Source organism: Theropithecus gelada, chromosome 9 (genome assembly GCF_003255815.1).
Source record: "Theropithecus gelada isolate Dixy chromosome 9, Tgel_1.0, whole genome shotgun sequence".
Lineage (NCBI taxonomy): Eukaryota > Metazoa > Chordata > Mammalia > Primates > Cercopithecidae > Theropithecus > Theropithecus gelada.
This window is the reverse complement of record NC_037677.1, coordinates 88,384,700-88,403,698: the sequence shown is the minus strand read 5'-3', so window position 1 is coordinate 88,403,698 and position 18,999 is coordinate 88,384,700. Positions and strand designations below refer to the sequence as shown.

The window sequence follows — 18,999 nt, the reverse complement described above, 5'->3', positions numbered from 1 at the left end:
GCTTTGCTTCTTTCCAGAGGCCAAGCAGGGGTGTCAGTTGCAATGGAGCATGGCTCAATTACTTTTAGACATAGCTTTGACAAACTGCTAAGAGGCAGTAACGAGTAACTCTCACAGCAAGTGCAGACAGTTAAATTTCCAGAATTCCAGTCAACGGAATAAACAAAGCCAGTAGAAAGTTTCTTTGATTTACAGAAGTATGTCTTATACAAAATCACACATCTCCCTAGAAGTTAAAGGTTAAAGAGGCTGGAAGGGAATGGTTTATTTGGAAACATGAAGATTTTGGTTTAAATACAGAGATGTTATTCTTCCTGTGACCAAAAATTCCGCCTTTGATACTACTCACACAAATAGATCTCTAATACTCAAAGCCTCATCCTTTGTAGTTTTCAGTGATACCTGAGAGATATACAGAGGAATGGATGACCAATAGTTTCTGGACTACTTTCACATATACACGGTTTTTAATAGGGACATTTCTTAACAGACTGTACAGTCAAGAGCAAATATTAAGTATGAGCATAACTAGTAGTTGGAGGTGTGAGTAGGGGTTCTAAGACAGAAGTCCAGAGTTAAAAGTAAATGGGAGAGAAATAATGTTCAATATAATTTGGACACTTTTCTATAACTCTTGGATTTTTATACATTGAAAATTGGCACTTTTCTGTTGTAAATTATAATGTAAATAAGCCTAACAGCTAATGGAAATTGCTTTACTTAATTTGTCTTTCTTACTTTTGGGGCAAAATCTTACCTTTTGTAAAGCAGCCCATTCACAGATTACCAAAGCTACACTAATCCTTTGTAAAGCAGACTTGGAGTTCAAATGGAAGAGTAGTAACTGGCCCAGGGATTCAGCAGGTTTAATTTCTTGAGTTACCACATTTACACCTGGATCACAAATACAGCAACAAAGTGCTCCCAACAACCTAAGAGGGAGAAAAAGGAAGTTACTATAAGAAATTACTTGAAGTAAAGTTTCCCCATACTTCGAGAAATTACTTCAATTTCCTATAATTACTTGAAGTAAAATTTGGCTTTCTGAACCCATAACTTTTCCCACAGAAGATATAATGACTATCTTGTCTTCATAAGAAGATAAAAATCCTATTTTTAAAGCTTCAAAATAATTAGAAGTATTTACTTACTCTAATTTTTCCTTAGGCTATAATTAGTGTGATGAAGAAAGGAAGGATTGATGGAGACAGCAGAGGAATGTTTTGTTGGTTAAATAACCTCTGAAGGCCAGACTTGTAAATGTATGACTACCTGGCACTTAATGTACACTCACTTGGCTGCCATCATTCTGGCCCGCATAACCACAAAATCCCTGGTGGCCGGGTCTTCCATGATGGTTTCGGCACCTGCAATATACTCCTGAAGTACTTCTTTACTCTGGCTTTGGCCTTGGCGCACCTTACCACCTGTTTTTTCCTACAGAAGGAGGGGAAAAAAGAAAAACAATAAAGATTAATCATTAAAACTAAATAGGCAACAATAAAAATATGATCTTTTTAAAACAATCCCAGTAAAATACAGTTCTTTTCACAAAGTTTTAATGGATAAACATTACTATTCATTTTGTCAGGGTCCTAATAAAATAATGGTTTCTCCTTACTTATGTTAATTAAATCACACTTATAACAAGGCAATACAGATTTTTTAATACAGTTACTGTATTAATAATTACATGATGAACACACAAATACATTATGTGCTTCTACACTTACCTTGGCTCTAGCTTTTACTTCTAGCAACATATTTAAATCGATAGGTAAATGAGAAGGCTGCATCATCAAGCAAAGCCAAGCACCCATCCATGGGCAAGCAGCTGCTACCACATACTGAACTGAAGCCTTACTCAACAGTTCCATCCAAACCTGCAGGGTAAAACGGGGACATGAAAGTGAATTTTTTCTAAAAAAAATTATTAAACTCTAACACTTATCTTTAGGAATACTGACGTTTTTTAAAGTAGGAAATAGCACAGAGATTTAGAAATTCAATATAGAGGCTTATTTTTGAAATATAGTACTGTTTTCTAATAGGTTTGTACACTAAAAAAAAAGTAATGCAAAGGAAAGTTTTTTTAAAAAAAGAACATAATTCTCTTTTTTAAAAAAAACATGCCCATAAAAGTACTATAGAATTGTCAAAATCTCAGTAAGTCACTGAAATAAATCCTTTGCATATATCATAGGACTCAATATTAATGCAGTCCTATATCCAACACACACTTAAAAATAGCTCCTAATATTCTCTGCTAAACTCAGAGGTGGTAATAACCTAGTATAAATTTAAAACAGTGTAAGTCTTGATTCATGATCTTACTTAATAAGGATAAGGTACCTTTCCTGATGCCTAACATTTAATGGGCTAGGACTAGCCTATGGAAAGATCACCACTGTTAATCCAAGGTTGTTAACAATGAGTCACTTTAGAGGCCAACAAGTCAAGAGTAATTTAACAGATTATAAAGGTACAAAAGTACCATTTCCCCCCATAAATGCTATTAAATATATCAAATGGCTCCTCCTTTAATGATTCTAACACATACGTTCACTCTTTCTAAGTAGGGAAAAAAGTACAAGTTTCAACAATAATTAGACTCATATTACCAATAGATCCCAAAAGGTACTTTGCAGAATCTATAAGCATGCTGATAAACAACAAGATGAGGGCCAGAAAAAAGCAATCTTTTCCTCATTTCATTTTCTGTATTGAGGCTATCAGAAAGTGCTTAAAACACACATGTAAGTCAGATAATAAGAGGAAGAAGCATGGCCAATCAAAACGATTACATGCTACATGTAAGAAGCCTAGTTCTCTGTCTCATCTTGCAGATCTCTAGACTTTTCAAATCTCCAAGAGATATAAATGATCAACAGAACAGCGATTATGAAAAATTTTAAAAACCTACAAAAGTTACCAGGAAAAGGAATACAAATACATTTGCTGTGTACCTTGTGAATAAGGTCCAGAATTTCCTGACTGCTTTCCAAAACACAGAACTGAAAAATGTGTCGGAGCATATCAGGCAGTATAGGTATAAGCCAAGACGAAGAGTTCTGAAAACAAAAACAGAATTAAAAGCTGTAGCACATAATTCTTGGATGTTAGCTTACCTGAAGAATTGTATGTCAAATAACAGAAGTACTACCACGAAAAGATTGCATGGTTTCATTAAAAAGGCTAAACAAGTGATAAACTTTGACAAGATTTTGAGGCAACAAACACCTTATTTACTATACCAATGGTCTGAAGAAATAACAGCATATAATCACTGAGAAGCTGGAAAAAGTCTGATTATCATTAACAACAATTTTGCCTCAAAGTTGAAATCATCCTCCATATGGAACCATCCTCTAACCAGCAACATCTCTCTGGTTATATCAAACATCACTGCTTTGTCAAGAAAATCTGTAAAATACTCAGGTTACTGCTGTTGCGCCAGATGATCAGAGTTTAAGTTCTATGTGCTCACCAATAATCCAAGTAATGAATTATACTATAATATCCAACCCAGAAACTTCTACTTGGAGTTCACTACAAAATTAAGGTAAAGGTTCTTCTTCTATTTTGGGTCAGGGACCCTTTAAAACTCTGATGAAAACTATGTACACTGTGTTATCAGAAAAACATATAATTACAAACAATATTTTCCTTCCAAGGTTCAGGGAATCTCCTAAAGCCTGGGTTAAGAACCTCAATTTAAGGAATTTCCTAACAATTGAAAGGCCCACCCAAATCAAGCGACCAAATAGTGCTTAACCAAGTATCTAATGTGTGTCTAGAATTCCCAGAATAAGGAATTCCAAACTGTCTATTGCTATTCAAACAATTATAAGCTCACTGGATAAAAATGTCCATCAGAGAAATTCTACTAACTAGCTCAAAGTACCTATCAGTATCCTGCCCTCCACATGACTTTTTTAAAGAACTAAATACAGTGTCTCTATGAGAAATTTGGAAATTTTAACTGAAATTGCAGAAATCCACACGTTCTAGGGATAATAAATGCTTTTTAACTTAGAAAGCTACCTATAATTTGTAGCCAATGGAAAACTAATGACAAAGGTAGGACTAGGGTTTTATGTTCACAACCTGGTTTGAAACAAGTTTTAAAAAGGCCACATGACTCCTCAAAGAGGTAAAAACAGAACTGCCATTTGACCTAGCAATCTCTTTACTGGGCGTATACCCAAAGGAATATAAATCATTCTATCATAAAGATACATGCATGAATATGTTCACTGCAACACTATTCACAAGAGCAAAGATCTGGAATCAACCTAAATATCCATCAACAGTAGTCTGGATAAAGAAAATGTGGTACACACACACCATAGAATACTATGCAGCCTTAAAAAAGAACAAGATCATGTTCTTTGCAGGAACATGGATGGAGCAGGAGGCCATTATCCTTAGCAAACTAACACAAGAACAGAGAAGTGCACGTTCTCACTTTAAGTGGGAGCTAGCTGATGAGAATACATGGACACAAAGAGAGGAACAAAAGACACTGGGGTCTACTTGAGGGTGGGAAGGAGGAAAGGATCAGAAAAAATAACTGTTGGTTATTAAGCTTAGTACCTAGGTGGCAAAATAATCTTACAACAAACCCCCATGACATAAGTTTACCTATATAACAAACCCGTACATGTACCCATGAACCTAAAATGAAAGTTTAAAAAAAAAAAACAAGCCATAAGTCATCAACTGGAGGAGCATTCTCACTACTTCGCTGTCTTAACTCTACTTTTCATTGAAAGGGAAAGGGAAGCTGGGAAGAAAAAAGTTCTTCTTTTCTCATTGCAGGGAATTAGGGACAATCTTAACAGAATCAGGAAAGCTATAAGAGCAATAAGCAATAATTTGGTGTTACTCTTCCATAATGTCTCTTAATTTCTGATTTTCCCCCCAACATATTTACCATCTCTCTTCCCTGACCCTCAACCCCAACAATGGCAATCCAAGCAGTTGCCTGTAGGTCCCCAAAAGTCACATCTATACAGGAAGATTTTCCCCCTATATTTATGACCAATACATGTGATATAAACTGTAGTTGTCTTCTCAGGCTACAAACATCGTTACTCTACTAAATTCTACTTTGCAATTATTAAAAACAACCAGAGAAGGAAAGGATACAAGGGTAGAACACAGGATTTTTACGGCAGTTAAACTATTCTGTGTGATATTGTAATTGTGGATACATGACATCATGTTTGTCAAGCCAATAGAATGTATACTACTGAGGGTGAACCCTAACGTAAATTATAGACTTTGGTTGATAATAATGTGTCAATGTAGGTTCACTGATTGTAACACATTAGTACTAGTCTGGTATGGGATACTGATGGTGGGGGAGGCAGTGTTGAGGATGAGGGATAGGATATATGGAAACTGTACTTTTCTCTTCAATTTTGCTCTGAAACTAAACTGCTCTGAAAAATAAAGTCTAAGCAAATAAGTACATGCAAAGATGGCCCACATCATATGTTGCCAGGAACATACAAATTAAAACAACGATGAGATACCACTTTATACCTGTTAGCATGGCCAAAATCCAGAACACTGACAACAAATGCTGGCCAGGATATGAATCAACAGGAACTCTCACTCATCGCTGGTAGGAATTGCAATCCTACCAATGGGGCAGCTATTTGGGAAGGTTCTCACAAAAATTAAAAATACTTTTTTTTTTTTTTTTTTTTTTTTTTTGAGACGGAGTCTCGCTCTGTCACCCAGGCTGGAGTGCAGTGGCCGGATCTCAGCTCACTGCAAGCTCCGCCTCCCGGGTTCCCGCCATTCTCCTGCCTCAGCCTCCCGAGTAGCTGGGACTATAGGCGCCCGCCACCTCGCCCGGCTAAGTTTTTTTTTGAAAAATACTCTTAACATCCAGCAATTGTGCTTCCTGATATTACCCAAAGGAGGCAAAAAAGTCCACACAAAAACCTGCACAAGATGTTTATAGCAGCTTTATTCACAACTGCCAAAACTTGGAAGCAAGCAAGATGTCTTCAGTAATGGATAAACAAACTGGTACAACCAGACAACGGAGTATTATTCACTAAAAAGAAAAGGAACGATCAAGTCATGAAAAGACACAGAGAAATCTTAAATGCATATTACTAAGTGAAAGAAGTCAATCTGAAAAGGCTCCATATCGTATGATTTCAACTACATGACATTCTGGAAAAGGCGAAACTATGGAAATGGTATTTCTTCCTCTGATCTGCCTTCCTGAGACTCAGAATAAGGAGAGTTGATGACAAACAGAAATAGGACTCATGGATGTTTCACTGTACCTGAAAATGAAGGTAAAACTTCTAACCATCTATACCCCCCTTCCATGTTGCCCTCCACCAAACCAACTTCCTGTCACTTACTAATTTAGTGCCATCCTGCTCTCTTCTGCCTCCAGAGTTACACATACTATTCCTTCCTCTGACTCTTACCCTTATTTTCCCCTGGCTAAATTCCACTTACCCTTCGGGTTTCAGCTTAAACTTCACTTCTAACTTGATGCCTTCCCTGTCCATCACCCATCTCACTTAGGATCCAATAGTGTCTTCTACCTCCCATATCAGATAGTTACCTTATTAAGTTATTCTTGTTTAGTTATCTGTCTTCTCCTGTCTGTCTAGTTGCCTATTTTAAGCACTACAGGAGAGCGAAGGCCTTGCCTCTTACCACTGTCTAGAAAATTGTTCAAGCACACAGCAGGCACTTAAATAGTTGCTGAAATCCATCCTGGCCACTGGAAATGATCCAAAGTCGTATAATATAAGAAATGTTTTCTCAGCATTTTGTACAGGGTCTTAAAAAGAAACACATATTTGATCTTCGTCCCCAGCTCCTGGCACAGAGCTCCTAAAACCCAAAGAACTTCCTGAGTGATAGGGATTATTCATAATAACCATAATTCAGTTTGCGCTAATGAAATGACTCTTGGTAGGCCCCAAGACAGCTTCAGAATGGGGGCTGGTTGCCAGAGGAACTATGTGATTAGAGGGCTAGAACTTTCAGCCTGCCTTCTGCTCCCCACCTCCAGAGCTGGAGGGGTTGGAGATTAAGTTAATCACCTCACTAATGGTTAATAATTCAATCAATCAGGACTACATAATAGAGTCTCCATAAAACCCCTAAATTTATGGGTTTATGGGTTGGTGAGTGCACAGAGGTGCTGAGGGTGGCGTGCCTAAAGAAGGCATGGAAGCTCCAAGCACCTCATCCCCATACCTTGCCTTGTGTATCTCCTTCCATCTGGCTGTTCCTAAGTTGTGTCCTTTACAGTAAACTGGCAATTGTAATTACCAGTTTAACAGCCTTTCTGAGTTCTGTGAAGCATTCTAATAAGTTATCAAACCTGAGGACAGGGTCAGGAGAATCCAGTTTACAGATAGTAGGTAAGAAGTATGGAAGGCCCAACACTTGCAACTGGTATCTGTTGTGTGACTGAGCCCTCTAACTTGTAGGAGCTGACACTAATTCCAGGTACACTGTCAGAACTGAACTGAATTGTATGATACCCAGCTGGCGTCCAGGGAGTTGGATAATTGGTTGGTGTAAGGAAGAAAACCCGCAGATTTGGTGTCAGGAATGTTGTATTGTAAAAATGGCTCAGCAACAGATCCCTAACTGGCAGATTTGGCATGTCAGGTGGGATAAGATCTTGTCTGTACCCTTTTGTTATGATCCCACTTTTATCTTCCCACAAAATGGGTACACTCAGAAAAAAAAGGAGCAATCTGAGCATTACCACAAACACCTGATTCTTGCCTGCAGGCCAATTCATCATGTCTACCAGCATATCAAATGTTCTCAGACTGCAGGGAAGATGATCAGGAGAGAACCTATAACTTGGTGATGAATCACACTGAGTTCTTTCACTAATTTTACTAATTTGCTCTGAAACCCTATTTTGATCCACAGCCAAAGGAAAAGAAAATTTCCATATTTAGACAGTTTATAATGCCTTGTTCTATTCATTTCTCCAACCAACATTTATTGAAGATCAGCTAAATATTTCAACTTTGCTCTCTCCTTTTCATATTTTTATAAAATCTGGCAATACCCAATTATGCTAGCATTCTCTAAGGCCAAAGTCTTAGTTCAGGCTCTTTGTTTCCTACTTATTTGGGTATGTTAAATTTTCTAACATTCTAAACTATGCTTCAGATTCCAACCCAATCTCACTTATATCTTCATGTAATAACTAAACTTGCCCTTCAAACAAAAGTTAATTTACTGGTAACTGAAATTTTGGAATGACTCACAAAGTGACTGAGATGCAATGGAATGGAAAAGTTGACCCAGTCAGTAAAGAAGGCAAAATAGGAGATTCATGTCTAGGAGTTTGTCTGGAAACAACAGTTACCAGTTATCAACACTAGTTAATCTGGATATTTCAGTAGTTCACTGATAGATATATATATTAATAGGTATACTCAGCACATACAAACACACTGGCCAAAGAGACAATATAGAAAGGACAAACAAATGATAAAGTCGTTCACTTTGATTACCAAGCTGCTAGTTTAGCAAAAAAAGTTAAACCTTGATTATAAATCATTATGAAATAAAACTAGTTCTTTTTTTTTTTTTTTTTTGGGATGGAGTCTCGCTCTGTAGCCCAGGCTGGAGTGCAGTGGCCGGATCTCAGCTCACTGCAAGCTCCGCCTCCCGGGTTCACGCCATTCTCCGGCCTCAGCCTCCCGAGTAGCTGGGACTACAGGCGCCCGCCACCTCGCCCAGCTAGTTTTTTTTGTATTTCTTAGTAGAGACGGGGTTTCACCGTGTTAGCCAGGATGGTCTCGATCTCCTGACCTCGTGATCCACCCGTCTCGGCCTCCCAAAGTGCTGGGATTACAGGCTTGAGCCACCGCGCCCGGCCTCTTTTTGTTTGTTTTTGAGACAGAGTTTCACTCTGTCACCTAGGCTGGAGTGCAGTGGCGTGATCTCTTGGCTCATTGCAACCTCTCCCTCCTGGGTTCAAGCGATTCTCCTGTCTCAGTCTCCCAAATAGCTGGGATTACAGGCACCCACCACAACTCTCGGTTAATTTTTGTATTTTTAGTAGAGACAGGGTTTCATCATGTTGGCCAGGCTGGTCTCAAACTCCTGACCTCAAGTGATCTGCCTGCACTGTTCTCCCAAAATACTGGGATTACAGGAGTGAGCCACTGTGCCCGGCCATGGTTTTTCTTAAGAGCTCCTATTTCATGCTCCCCAGGAAGCCAAGCTTGCCAATTCTTTCACATGTTAACATCACAGAAGAAGGCACATGGATTAAACAATATATTTTCACAAATGCTATGGTATGCCACAGGGAAGTATAAAGGAAATAACATTTCAGAGACAACTGTATTAACTGTGGTTCTATTTAAGGACATTTTAGAGATGTGCATGCCAGCACACATACTTAATAATGGATACCTTTTAAAAATAAGGACATCTCCCTTATAAAATCTACTGATTTTACAAAGCAAAACAAAACCAAAAAATTACTAAAGATAACCAGGATAATTTCAAGGAAACAGAAGCATCAATCTTTACAAGGCAGTGATACACTGAGCTATAGCCAAGTCTGATCTTGAAAAGTTACTTTAGAATTACTGAGGTATAGCTTGAGAAGTTAGAAACTGAAACCAGGAAACAGCTACTAGTAATTCAGGTGAGTTTTCTTTTCTCACTTTGTAGTTAAAACAACTCCATATTCAGAAGTGGGAAAGAAATTAGACACATAATTATTTTGTCCCCATATAAAATTTAGTAAAAGCTGAACACCAGATTAAGATCTGAAACTGAAGTGAGCTGTTTATATGAACTTGGGAAAGTTTCTTAATCTTTGATTATCAGTTCTCTCATCTGCAAAACAGGAATGACAGTAGCCACCTCATGTAAACTGCTTAGCACAGTTCCTAGCATAAAGTAAGCCCTCAATAGTTTATATTATTACCACAATTAAACATCATTCCTATACCCCAGAATAAGAATGCTCAGAAACGAAATACTAATTATTGTTTTAGTATCTGTACTATTATTTATACTTGTATAGCATTAACATTTTCAAAGCACTTTCATATACATTATCTCACTTGATCCATGTAACTCTGAGAGAGGCTAGAGATAATCACCAGAGAGGGTTAGATAAATCTGACAAAGGTCATAAATTAGCAAATGATAGAGCCAAGGTTAGAACTCAGATCCTGTCTATTTAAGGGATCTTTTAATTATACCACTGAAGGGGTTAACAACAGTGATAAAAAGCTCTATTTAACTGCTCTTTACATTATGATTGCTTCCATAAAGGATTGCTGACTAATTAGGAATACTTAACAACACCAAGAAATCAAAGGCAAGGAAGCAGCTCAGAAAAAGGAACACAAATTAAAAGTGAGAGTAGATTTTTATTACCACGACAGGTCAATGATCTTTCATCCAAATTCCCTGGAGCCAGATGTGTTTTGAAACTCAGAAATTTTTCAAATTTTAGAATAATGAATTATATACAGTGTATATTATATAGTATCTACAATAGAATACCGGCAGCACCTAAATAAAATATATTAATATTTCTGCAGCAAAATGTGTGAATAGGCACATTAAGTGGGATAAAGACTAAGCAGTTTCTCTTCAGAATGGTCAGGTTTTGCCACCATATTAGTAGTTTTATAAATTGACCCAACTCACAAAAAGCTTTGGCTTTCAAAGTTGCAGGAAAGGAATCATGGAACTGCACTACAAAAAGAGTTTGCACACAGCTATAAATTAATCAATAAGTAACTTTCAGGCAATTTGTGGAGAGGAATACAGTAACAGATAAAAGCATCAGAGATGGTTTATTCATACAGCTTTTCAGAAAGCAAATAATGTTGCTGGGAATCACAAGATTAACAATAAAAATTAAATGAGTTTTCACTGCATAATAATGACTTTAAACAATGATTTAGATAAAACGAGTTATAGAAGTTGGAGATGCTTTGTGGCACTAAAGATTTGATCTGTCTCATGAAAGAAAAGGTACAGGGAGGAAGAAAGGGAGCTAAAATTTAGGAAGGTGAGAGTGCGAGGGAGAGGGGGGAGGGGAGCAGGGGACAAGGAGCCATGTCCAAAGATACTTTGATCAAATGAACATGATTACACTTAGGATACAGGAGTGGATTTAGAAAATGTCCTTGACTCCAGAGTACATATTAGGAAATATTAGGGTGAAACGTTGACCAGAGCCAAGTATCAGAAGACCAAGAAAGACAGGAATTTAATCCTAGTATAGTGTTAGGCAATTACAAATTACTAACCAGTTTGTGAGTAACTGAGGCTATCGTCCCCCAAATCCTTCTGAAACTTAAAATTCTTTCCTTTTAGAAATACTATGACTGTGTAGAAACGAAAATTCCAAACTTAAAAGGAGCATACTGGAGAAAGGATGATAATTTTTATGAATACATAGAAGGGAGAAGTAGGTAAATTAGAAGATAGGATTATAACTTAATTTTTTTATTACAAAAACTTGAAACAAGACAAAATTATAAGAAATGTCAATTACGGATTGTGTAAACATAAATGAATGTTGTTTCATAAAATTCCCTGCACTTTTCTCTATTAAAAAAAAAAAATCCCAAAATTTAAAAGAAGGAAATAGATGGTAGTATTAAGAAAAGCTTCCTAAAAGGTTTGGCTTTGGGTTGGGCACGGTGGCTCATGCCTGTAATCCCAGCACTTTGGGAGGCCGATGCAGGTGGATCACCTGAGGTCAGGAGTTTAAGACTAGCCTGACCAATATGGCGAAACCCCGTCTCTACTAAAAACACAAAAATTAGCTGGGCATGGTGGCACATGCCTGTAATCCCAGCTACTCAGGAGGCTGAGGAAGGAGGATCACTTGAACCTGGGAGGTGGAGGTTGCAGTGAACCAAGATCATGCCATTGCACTCCAGCCTGGGCGACAAGAGCAAAACTCCAACTCAAAAAAAAAAAAAAAAAGAGAAAAAGAAAAAAAAAAGTTTGGCTTTATACAATTATTTGAAAAAACAGAACGAAATAGCCAACAAAAATAGTAAAACATCTATGTGGGGACCAAAATCAGAGCCTGCTAAGAATGAGTGATTAGTGCTATAGCCATAGTCTTTGGTGGTGAAGATTATTAACAGCAAGCATCAGGGCAGTGACAAAGCACAAAATCTGGAAGTATCAATATTAAGTTTCGTAGACAGCATCTCTTTCAGTAAAGAGATACGCTGAAGATAAAGGTTAGACACAAGTGAAATTTCATGAATGATGCCATCAAAAAGTTATGAAAAAGAAGCAAAAAAGAAGCTAAAGGCATAGATAACCAACACAAAAGGATATAGGAAACACAATAAACATTAAGATTCCAACAAAAAAGGACCACAAACATGTCAGAATAACTGGAAGAAAAATATGGAAGTAGAATGTATTTAAAAGGCTAAAGGGAACAGACTAGAAAAGCACTTTTGTTCAAAACACGTTCTGTACACTTGTCTAATTTGAAATTGACATATTCAGTAAAATGTCTGTGAAAGTACATTATCAAAGATACTAGATATGAATCAAAGAGAAGTGAGGGAATTTTTTTTTAACCACATCGTCTAATCTTCCTGACCTTTCAGCTTAGTTTATCTTTTAATGCTGCTGACACCTCTCACATACTGGTCTTCTGTTATTTAACTCTTTGCAGAGGTTATTAAACTTACCATGTAATAGTCTTACAGCAACCATATTGTAAACTTTTCCAAGGTAAGAAACATGTAGGATGATACGGTTTGGCTCTGTGTCCCCATCCAAGTCTCATCTTGTAGCTCCCATAATTCCCATGTGTTGTTGCAGCAACCCAGAGGGAGATAAGGGAACCATGGGGTGGGTCTTTCCTGTGCTGTTCTCATGATAGTGAATAATTCTTACAAGATCTGACAATTTTAAAAACGGGAGTTTCCCTGCACAAGCTCTCTCTTTGCCTGCTGCCATCCACATGGACGTGACTTGTTCCTCCTTGCCTTCCACCAAGATTGTGAGGCTTCCCCAACCATGTGGAACTAAGTCCAATTAAGCCTTTCTTTTGCAAATTGCCCAGCCTTTATCAGCAGTGTGAAAAAAAGGCTAATACATAAGATTTCTTTTTTTTATTTCCCAGAAAACCCAACACAGAATCTTACACTAATTTACTTAATAAACATTGAGGCCCTATGATTAAGAGGTGGCTGACATGCCACAAATTATATACAAAGACAATGGCGTTCTGGTATAGGAAATGATAAAGAATCATCATTAAATGATAAAGAAACAAAGGCTAGTACCAAAGTCTTCATTTATGAGCCAGCAAAGGCAAATTCAAAAGGGAAAAAAAAAAAAAATCCCTGGACATGAAAATTAACATCAAAGAACACAGAGATGTTTTCACAACCAGGAAATTTTAAAAGCCAATATCCATAATCATTGAGGAACATAAACTTGGAAGGGGAATTTTTTTTTTTTCTGAGACAGGGTCTCACTCTGTTACCCAGGCGTGGCAGTGGTGCAATTTCAGCTCACAGCAGCCTCTGCCTCCCAGGTTCAAGCGATTCTCGTGCCTCAGCCTCCTGAGTAGCTACGATTACAGGCACACACCACCATGCCCAGCTAATTTTGGTATTTTTAGTAGAGACAGGGTTTCACCATGTTGTCCAAGTTGGTCTCGAACTCCTGGCCTCAACTGATTCGCCCGCCTCAGTCTCCCAAAGTGCTGGGATCACAGGCCTGAGCCACCGTGCCAGGCCCAACGGTGATTTATAACAATCTTGGGATCTAATTTATAGTAAAAATTTTAGAACAAGGGAGGAGACATTACAAGATTAACAAAAGTGAGAAATCACAATTGACAGCAGAGGAGATAAAAATTAGGCAAATGCAACCGAAAAAAAACAGTTCAATTACTGCAAGCAGTGACTCATGTATCTCAATATTCCCACAGTATGCTATAATAAACAGTATAAAAACTAATAACCAACAAATAATATTGGTGACTGATTCACCAAAAAAGTTAGCTTATGTTCAATATACTTTAAAAGGATGATCTACTGTGGCAGTCATTTTAATAGTTAACTATCTTTTTGTGGCAAAAAGGATATTTCAGTTATTTGAAAATTTCATTTATACAGAACACTTTATTTTCTAGTAACGTAAAGTTGATATTACTAAATAAATAATAAAGCCACAAGTCAAAAATAGCCTGCAGGTGGCTTGATCACCTAACAAGGAATAAAGGGGCTTTAAAAAACAATATGAAACTGTATCTAAAATATACAAAGAACTCTTAAAATTCAACAATAAGAAATCAACCCGGTATTAAAATAGCCAAAAAACTATTTTCCTTTTTTTTTTTTTTTTTAAATTAGCCAGGCATGGTGGTGCGTGCCTATAGTCTCAGCTACTCAGGAGGCTGAAATGGGAAGATCACTTGAGCCCATGAGTTCAGGGTTGCAATAAGCTATGATCACGCCCATGCAACAGTGTGAGATCTTATCTCAAAAATACAATAAAATAAATAAAAATAGGCAAAAGCTGAATAGATACCTCACCAAAGATGAGAGATAGATGGCGAATAAACATATGAAAACATGCTCAACATCATGTGTCACTAGGAAACTGCAAATTAAAACAACAATGAAATACTACTACACTTATTAGAATGGCTAAAACCCAAAACACTGACAAAAAATGCTGGCCAGAATGCGAAGCAATAGGAACCCTCACTCATTGCTGGTAGAAATACAAAATGGTACAGTCACTTTGGAAGAGACTTGGCAGTTTCTTATAAAAATCAACATACTCTTACCACACAGTTCAGCAGATACGCTCCTCGGTATTCACCCAAGTGAGCTGAAAACTTAATGCCTACATAAGAACCTGCACATGAATGTTTATAACAGTTTTATTCATAGTTGTCAAAAACTGAAGCAATTAAGATGTCCTTAGAAGGCAAGTGAATAAACTGGTACAGACAATGCAGTATCACTCCATGATAAAAATAAATGGGCTACCATGACATGAAAAGACATGGAGGAACCTTAATTTCATATTGCTAAGTGAAAGAAGCCAATTTGAAAAGGCAGCACACTATATGATTCCACTATGTGACATTGCGGAAAAGACAAAATTAAAGAGACAGTAAGAAAGATCAGTGGCTGCTAAGGGTTCAGGGACAGGGAAGGAAGGATGAATAGGTGGAACACAGGGGATTTTGGGGATGGCAAAACTACTCTGTATGATACTGTAATGGTGGGTACATACCATTATTGTACATGTGTAAATGTACATTATGTACAAAATGTACAGAAGAATGAATGAACCCTACTGTAAAGTGTGGACTTTAATGTATCAATATTGGCTCATCAGTTTTAATAAGTATACCACACTAATGCAAGATGTTAACAATAAGGGGAACTATGTGTGGGCAGTGGGAGGGATAAAAGGGTATACGAGAACTGTCTGTACTTTTCCTTCATTTTTTCTGTAAATCTAAAACTGCTATTAAAAATAAAGTCCATATATACAAAAAGAACCACATGAAGAGAAAAAATTTGGTAACTTCAAAAGATCTACATAAAATGAATTTAAAAATTCACAAACATTTAGGCAAAAATCATAAAATTAAAGCAAAAATGAAATGAAAATTAAGAACAACCCATGCCAGCTGTCATATCAGCCCACGATGACCAACTGAGAACTAACTGTAAAACAGACTAACTGTAAAACAGATCTGACAGTTGTTCTCAGAGATTTGGATTAGACAAAACCAAAATTTGGATTAGACAAAATGCAAAATAAAATTTACAGATGTTTATTTACAGAAGTTCAACACAGTATCATGCTGCACATTAAAGCAAGTCTACACAAAATGTTCCTAATTCACATGAGAATCCACGGTTAGTGAACACAAAAAAGGCACTTATTCACTACTTAGTCACTATTTTTAAAAAATGATTGGCCCAAACCGTAGTACCTCTTAACAGCATGCTAGAAAACTGAACTTCTTATTGATAGTTCCCTAAATCTAGGTATTTTGTTTGACCTATAAGGCTATTTTAAAAATGGTAATGTGAAGCCTTTTATAAACAGGGCAAGGACTCCTAAGCTCACCACAGGCTCCATTTACACACGGATATTATCTGAATGATCTCTGTAGACATTTCAATGTGACTCCTGAAGTACACTATCCTTGAAAATAGCATGCTCTTAAGATTGAAAAATCTTTAAATAAAGGCAAGAGCCTGGGAATTCCATGGTAAGTCTTTAAGAGTTGTACTACAGAGCTTCAAATGCAGCCTTCTAACCTGGGCCATGGGTTCTGTCAACCACCCAACTGTCAGCCACACAGACAAAGAGCATGCAAAGACTATATAACAGGTCTCTGACAGGGAGAGACTATTCAATCAATCACTCATTCAACAAACATTTACTCAGGACTTCCTATGTGTTAAGCATGATTTCAAGGGCTGACAAAACAACCTAGAACAAAATATTAAAATATTTCTGCTCTTACAGTGATTACATTCATCTACATGGTTACCATACCACTAGGCCCAACATTGTACTGATCTTTGGATATACAGCAAGGGTAAGCTAATGATCAGGTTTATTTTATAAAATTAATTTATATAAGTTTCAAGATTGCTATAGTTATCAGTTCTTACCTGGTCCTGTGTTGATAATAATGTAAACAGAGTTTCCAATGCTGCTCTTCGAACTGATGATATTGTGTGATGCAAAAAAGGCCAGACACGTGGAACTAAAACTGTGAGTGACTGTTGAATACTAATAAAGAAGACACAAATTAATCTTACTTATTCTAAGTTGAAACTCTGTAGATACATTATCTAAATATTCTCATGGGATCTAGGGATGCTGACATCACGTGACTTTTTTGACGAATAAATTCTTAAAAGATAATACCGTTTTCATATGAACATTCTTGTAACAATGTCATTCACAACTGTTATTGCAGCACCAGAAGAGCCAGAGCAAATGCAGTCAAAAAGAAGGGTGGAAATACTAACATCAGGTTCTTCTATGGCACTAATGCCATAAGTCACCTTTATCAAGTTAGGACTTCCCAATATAATTGTTCTTAGGAAAATAGGACATGTATCCTAGCTGGCAGTCAGCCTACATGATCAGGACTGCTAATCCTAACTTCTTTCCCAAGGCTAACCCCAATGGGTAGATACACAAAATTTCCATCTCCCTTTGGGGCCATCTCTGTCACATATCAAATGAGCAAGTGGTGGTAGGGCAGCAACTTTGAAATTTATTATCCTGGTGTAGCATTACTAAGTTAGGAGAACTCGAATTTCTTCCTTCTCATAGATTTAAGTTTTAAATGGGGAAGCAAACAAAGCCAAGTCTAGACTAACTTGGGCCATAGGATTCCTGTCACATTCATGAGTCATTTGTAAAAATTACCTGGAACTAGGAAATAATTCATAAGCAGCATTTGAAATATATGGCTCCACAGAAAAAGACATGAACAAAAAATAATATGCCACTGTAACTATTTGGTCTTTTGTGGTTCCTCCCAGGAGGCCTACCTTTTAACACTATTTTCATTACTTGCAGGTTTGTATGAACACTACTTCTTGTATTTTATTTTCATATTTGGCAAATTTATTTATAAAATTCTAACTTAAACACAGGTACACATAGACATAAAAAAGACACAAAATACATAAAAGCATTATAACAGAGTCTTGTTAAGTGTCTAACTGCTCATGCTCCAAATAACATGCTACATTTCTTCTTACATAAGCTAGAAGAAAGTATCTGCCAAGTATCACAATATATGAAGCAAATTTGAAACAAAAAAGATGGAAAATCACATTACTTCACATTGAATTAATAGAATTTTCACTACATTCTTTCTTATATTACCCAGTTTTTCTGACACCATCCACTAAGGCCCACAGACCAAATCCATTCCACCCATTTTTTTTTTAAGTAAAAGTTGTCTGTGTATACAAGCATGTTCATTCTCTTACGTATTACCTATGTACAGCTGTTTTCACACTACAGTGACAGCTTAGTAGTTTTGACAGACTGTCTGGCTCACAAAACAAAAATACCCACTATTTGGGCCTTCGCAGAAAAAGATTACTAATCCTTGATTTACAGTAATCAAAAACCCCTTCATCTTGCATCTTAAAGAGGGCTTTCACATACATTAACTCATTTAGTTTGTACAGCTTTCATTAGCAACAGAAACATCGAAAATCAGGAAACCCCATCAATGTACTACCACTTCAATTTTTCTCTTCTTTTGCTATTATAGGCACTTATTTTGCTCTTTCTACTTAAGTGCTGTCCAACTAATCTAAACTTAGCATTAAGGTACTTCCACTAGGTCAGTATTATTTGAAATATTTTCCACATGTGTTTTTATACATCTATGGGTTTCATGGGAAATACTCACAGAGCCAGAAACCATGTATAAGCAGAATTATATGAACATTCACTGAACGCCCTCACTAGGACAAGAACAGTAATTTTCTCATCTGTGAATTTTTTAAAGTTGCATAATAATTTTTTCTTCTCTATCTCTAAGGACACTTATCTCTAATAATATTCAAGGGCCAGTCTACAAGGTAGGGAATGTTAATTAGCTGAGCTGAGATTCATGTATCAGGACAGGAAAATTGGTGACGCTAAATTTTTGATGTATGTTTTTGGCTTCACTTGATCTCTGCCTTTGGACATTATATTACATTATTATGTATTCCCTTCCTGATAAGTAATTACTGAAATCAAGAACAAGAGTTGAAGAAATGAACATTACAAAAAAAAAGTTCACAGAGGGGCAAGTTTTAGAAAATATAAAGCTGATGTTTGATGATAATTCTGTTAACTATTACTAAATAAAGCTAAAATTCTACATTCTAGGGCTAGAACTGGAAATACTGTTCAATGATTATATTTCTAAATAAACAATTATAAGATGAACAA

General features: G+C 36.7%; 1 protein-coding gene across 1 annotated transcript in view; it reads right to left on the bottom strand.

Annotated features, from left to right (window-relative positions):
• The window catches only part of BTAF1 (B-TFIID TATA-box binding protein associated factor 1), a 107,446-nt gene that overhangs the window by 46,275 nt on the left and 42,172 nt on the right, over positions 1–18,999 (bottom strand). Inside the window, exons 14-18 of the mRNA XM_025397202.1 lie at positions 16,698–16,818; positions 2,967–3,071; positions 1,734–1,883; positions 1,295–1,437; positions 758–932 (exon numbers count right to left, since the gene is read on the bottom strand). Of these exons, the coding sequence (XP_025252987.1) occupies positions 758–932; positions 1,295–1,437; positions 1,734–1,883; positions 2,967–3,071; positions 16,698–16,818 (694 nt within the window). The remainder of the gene's footprint in view (positions 1–757; positions 933–1,294; positions 1,438–1,733; positions 1,884–2,966; positions 3,072–16,697; positions 16,819–18,999) is intronic.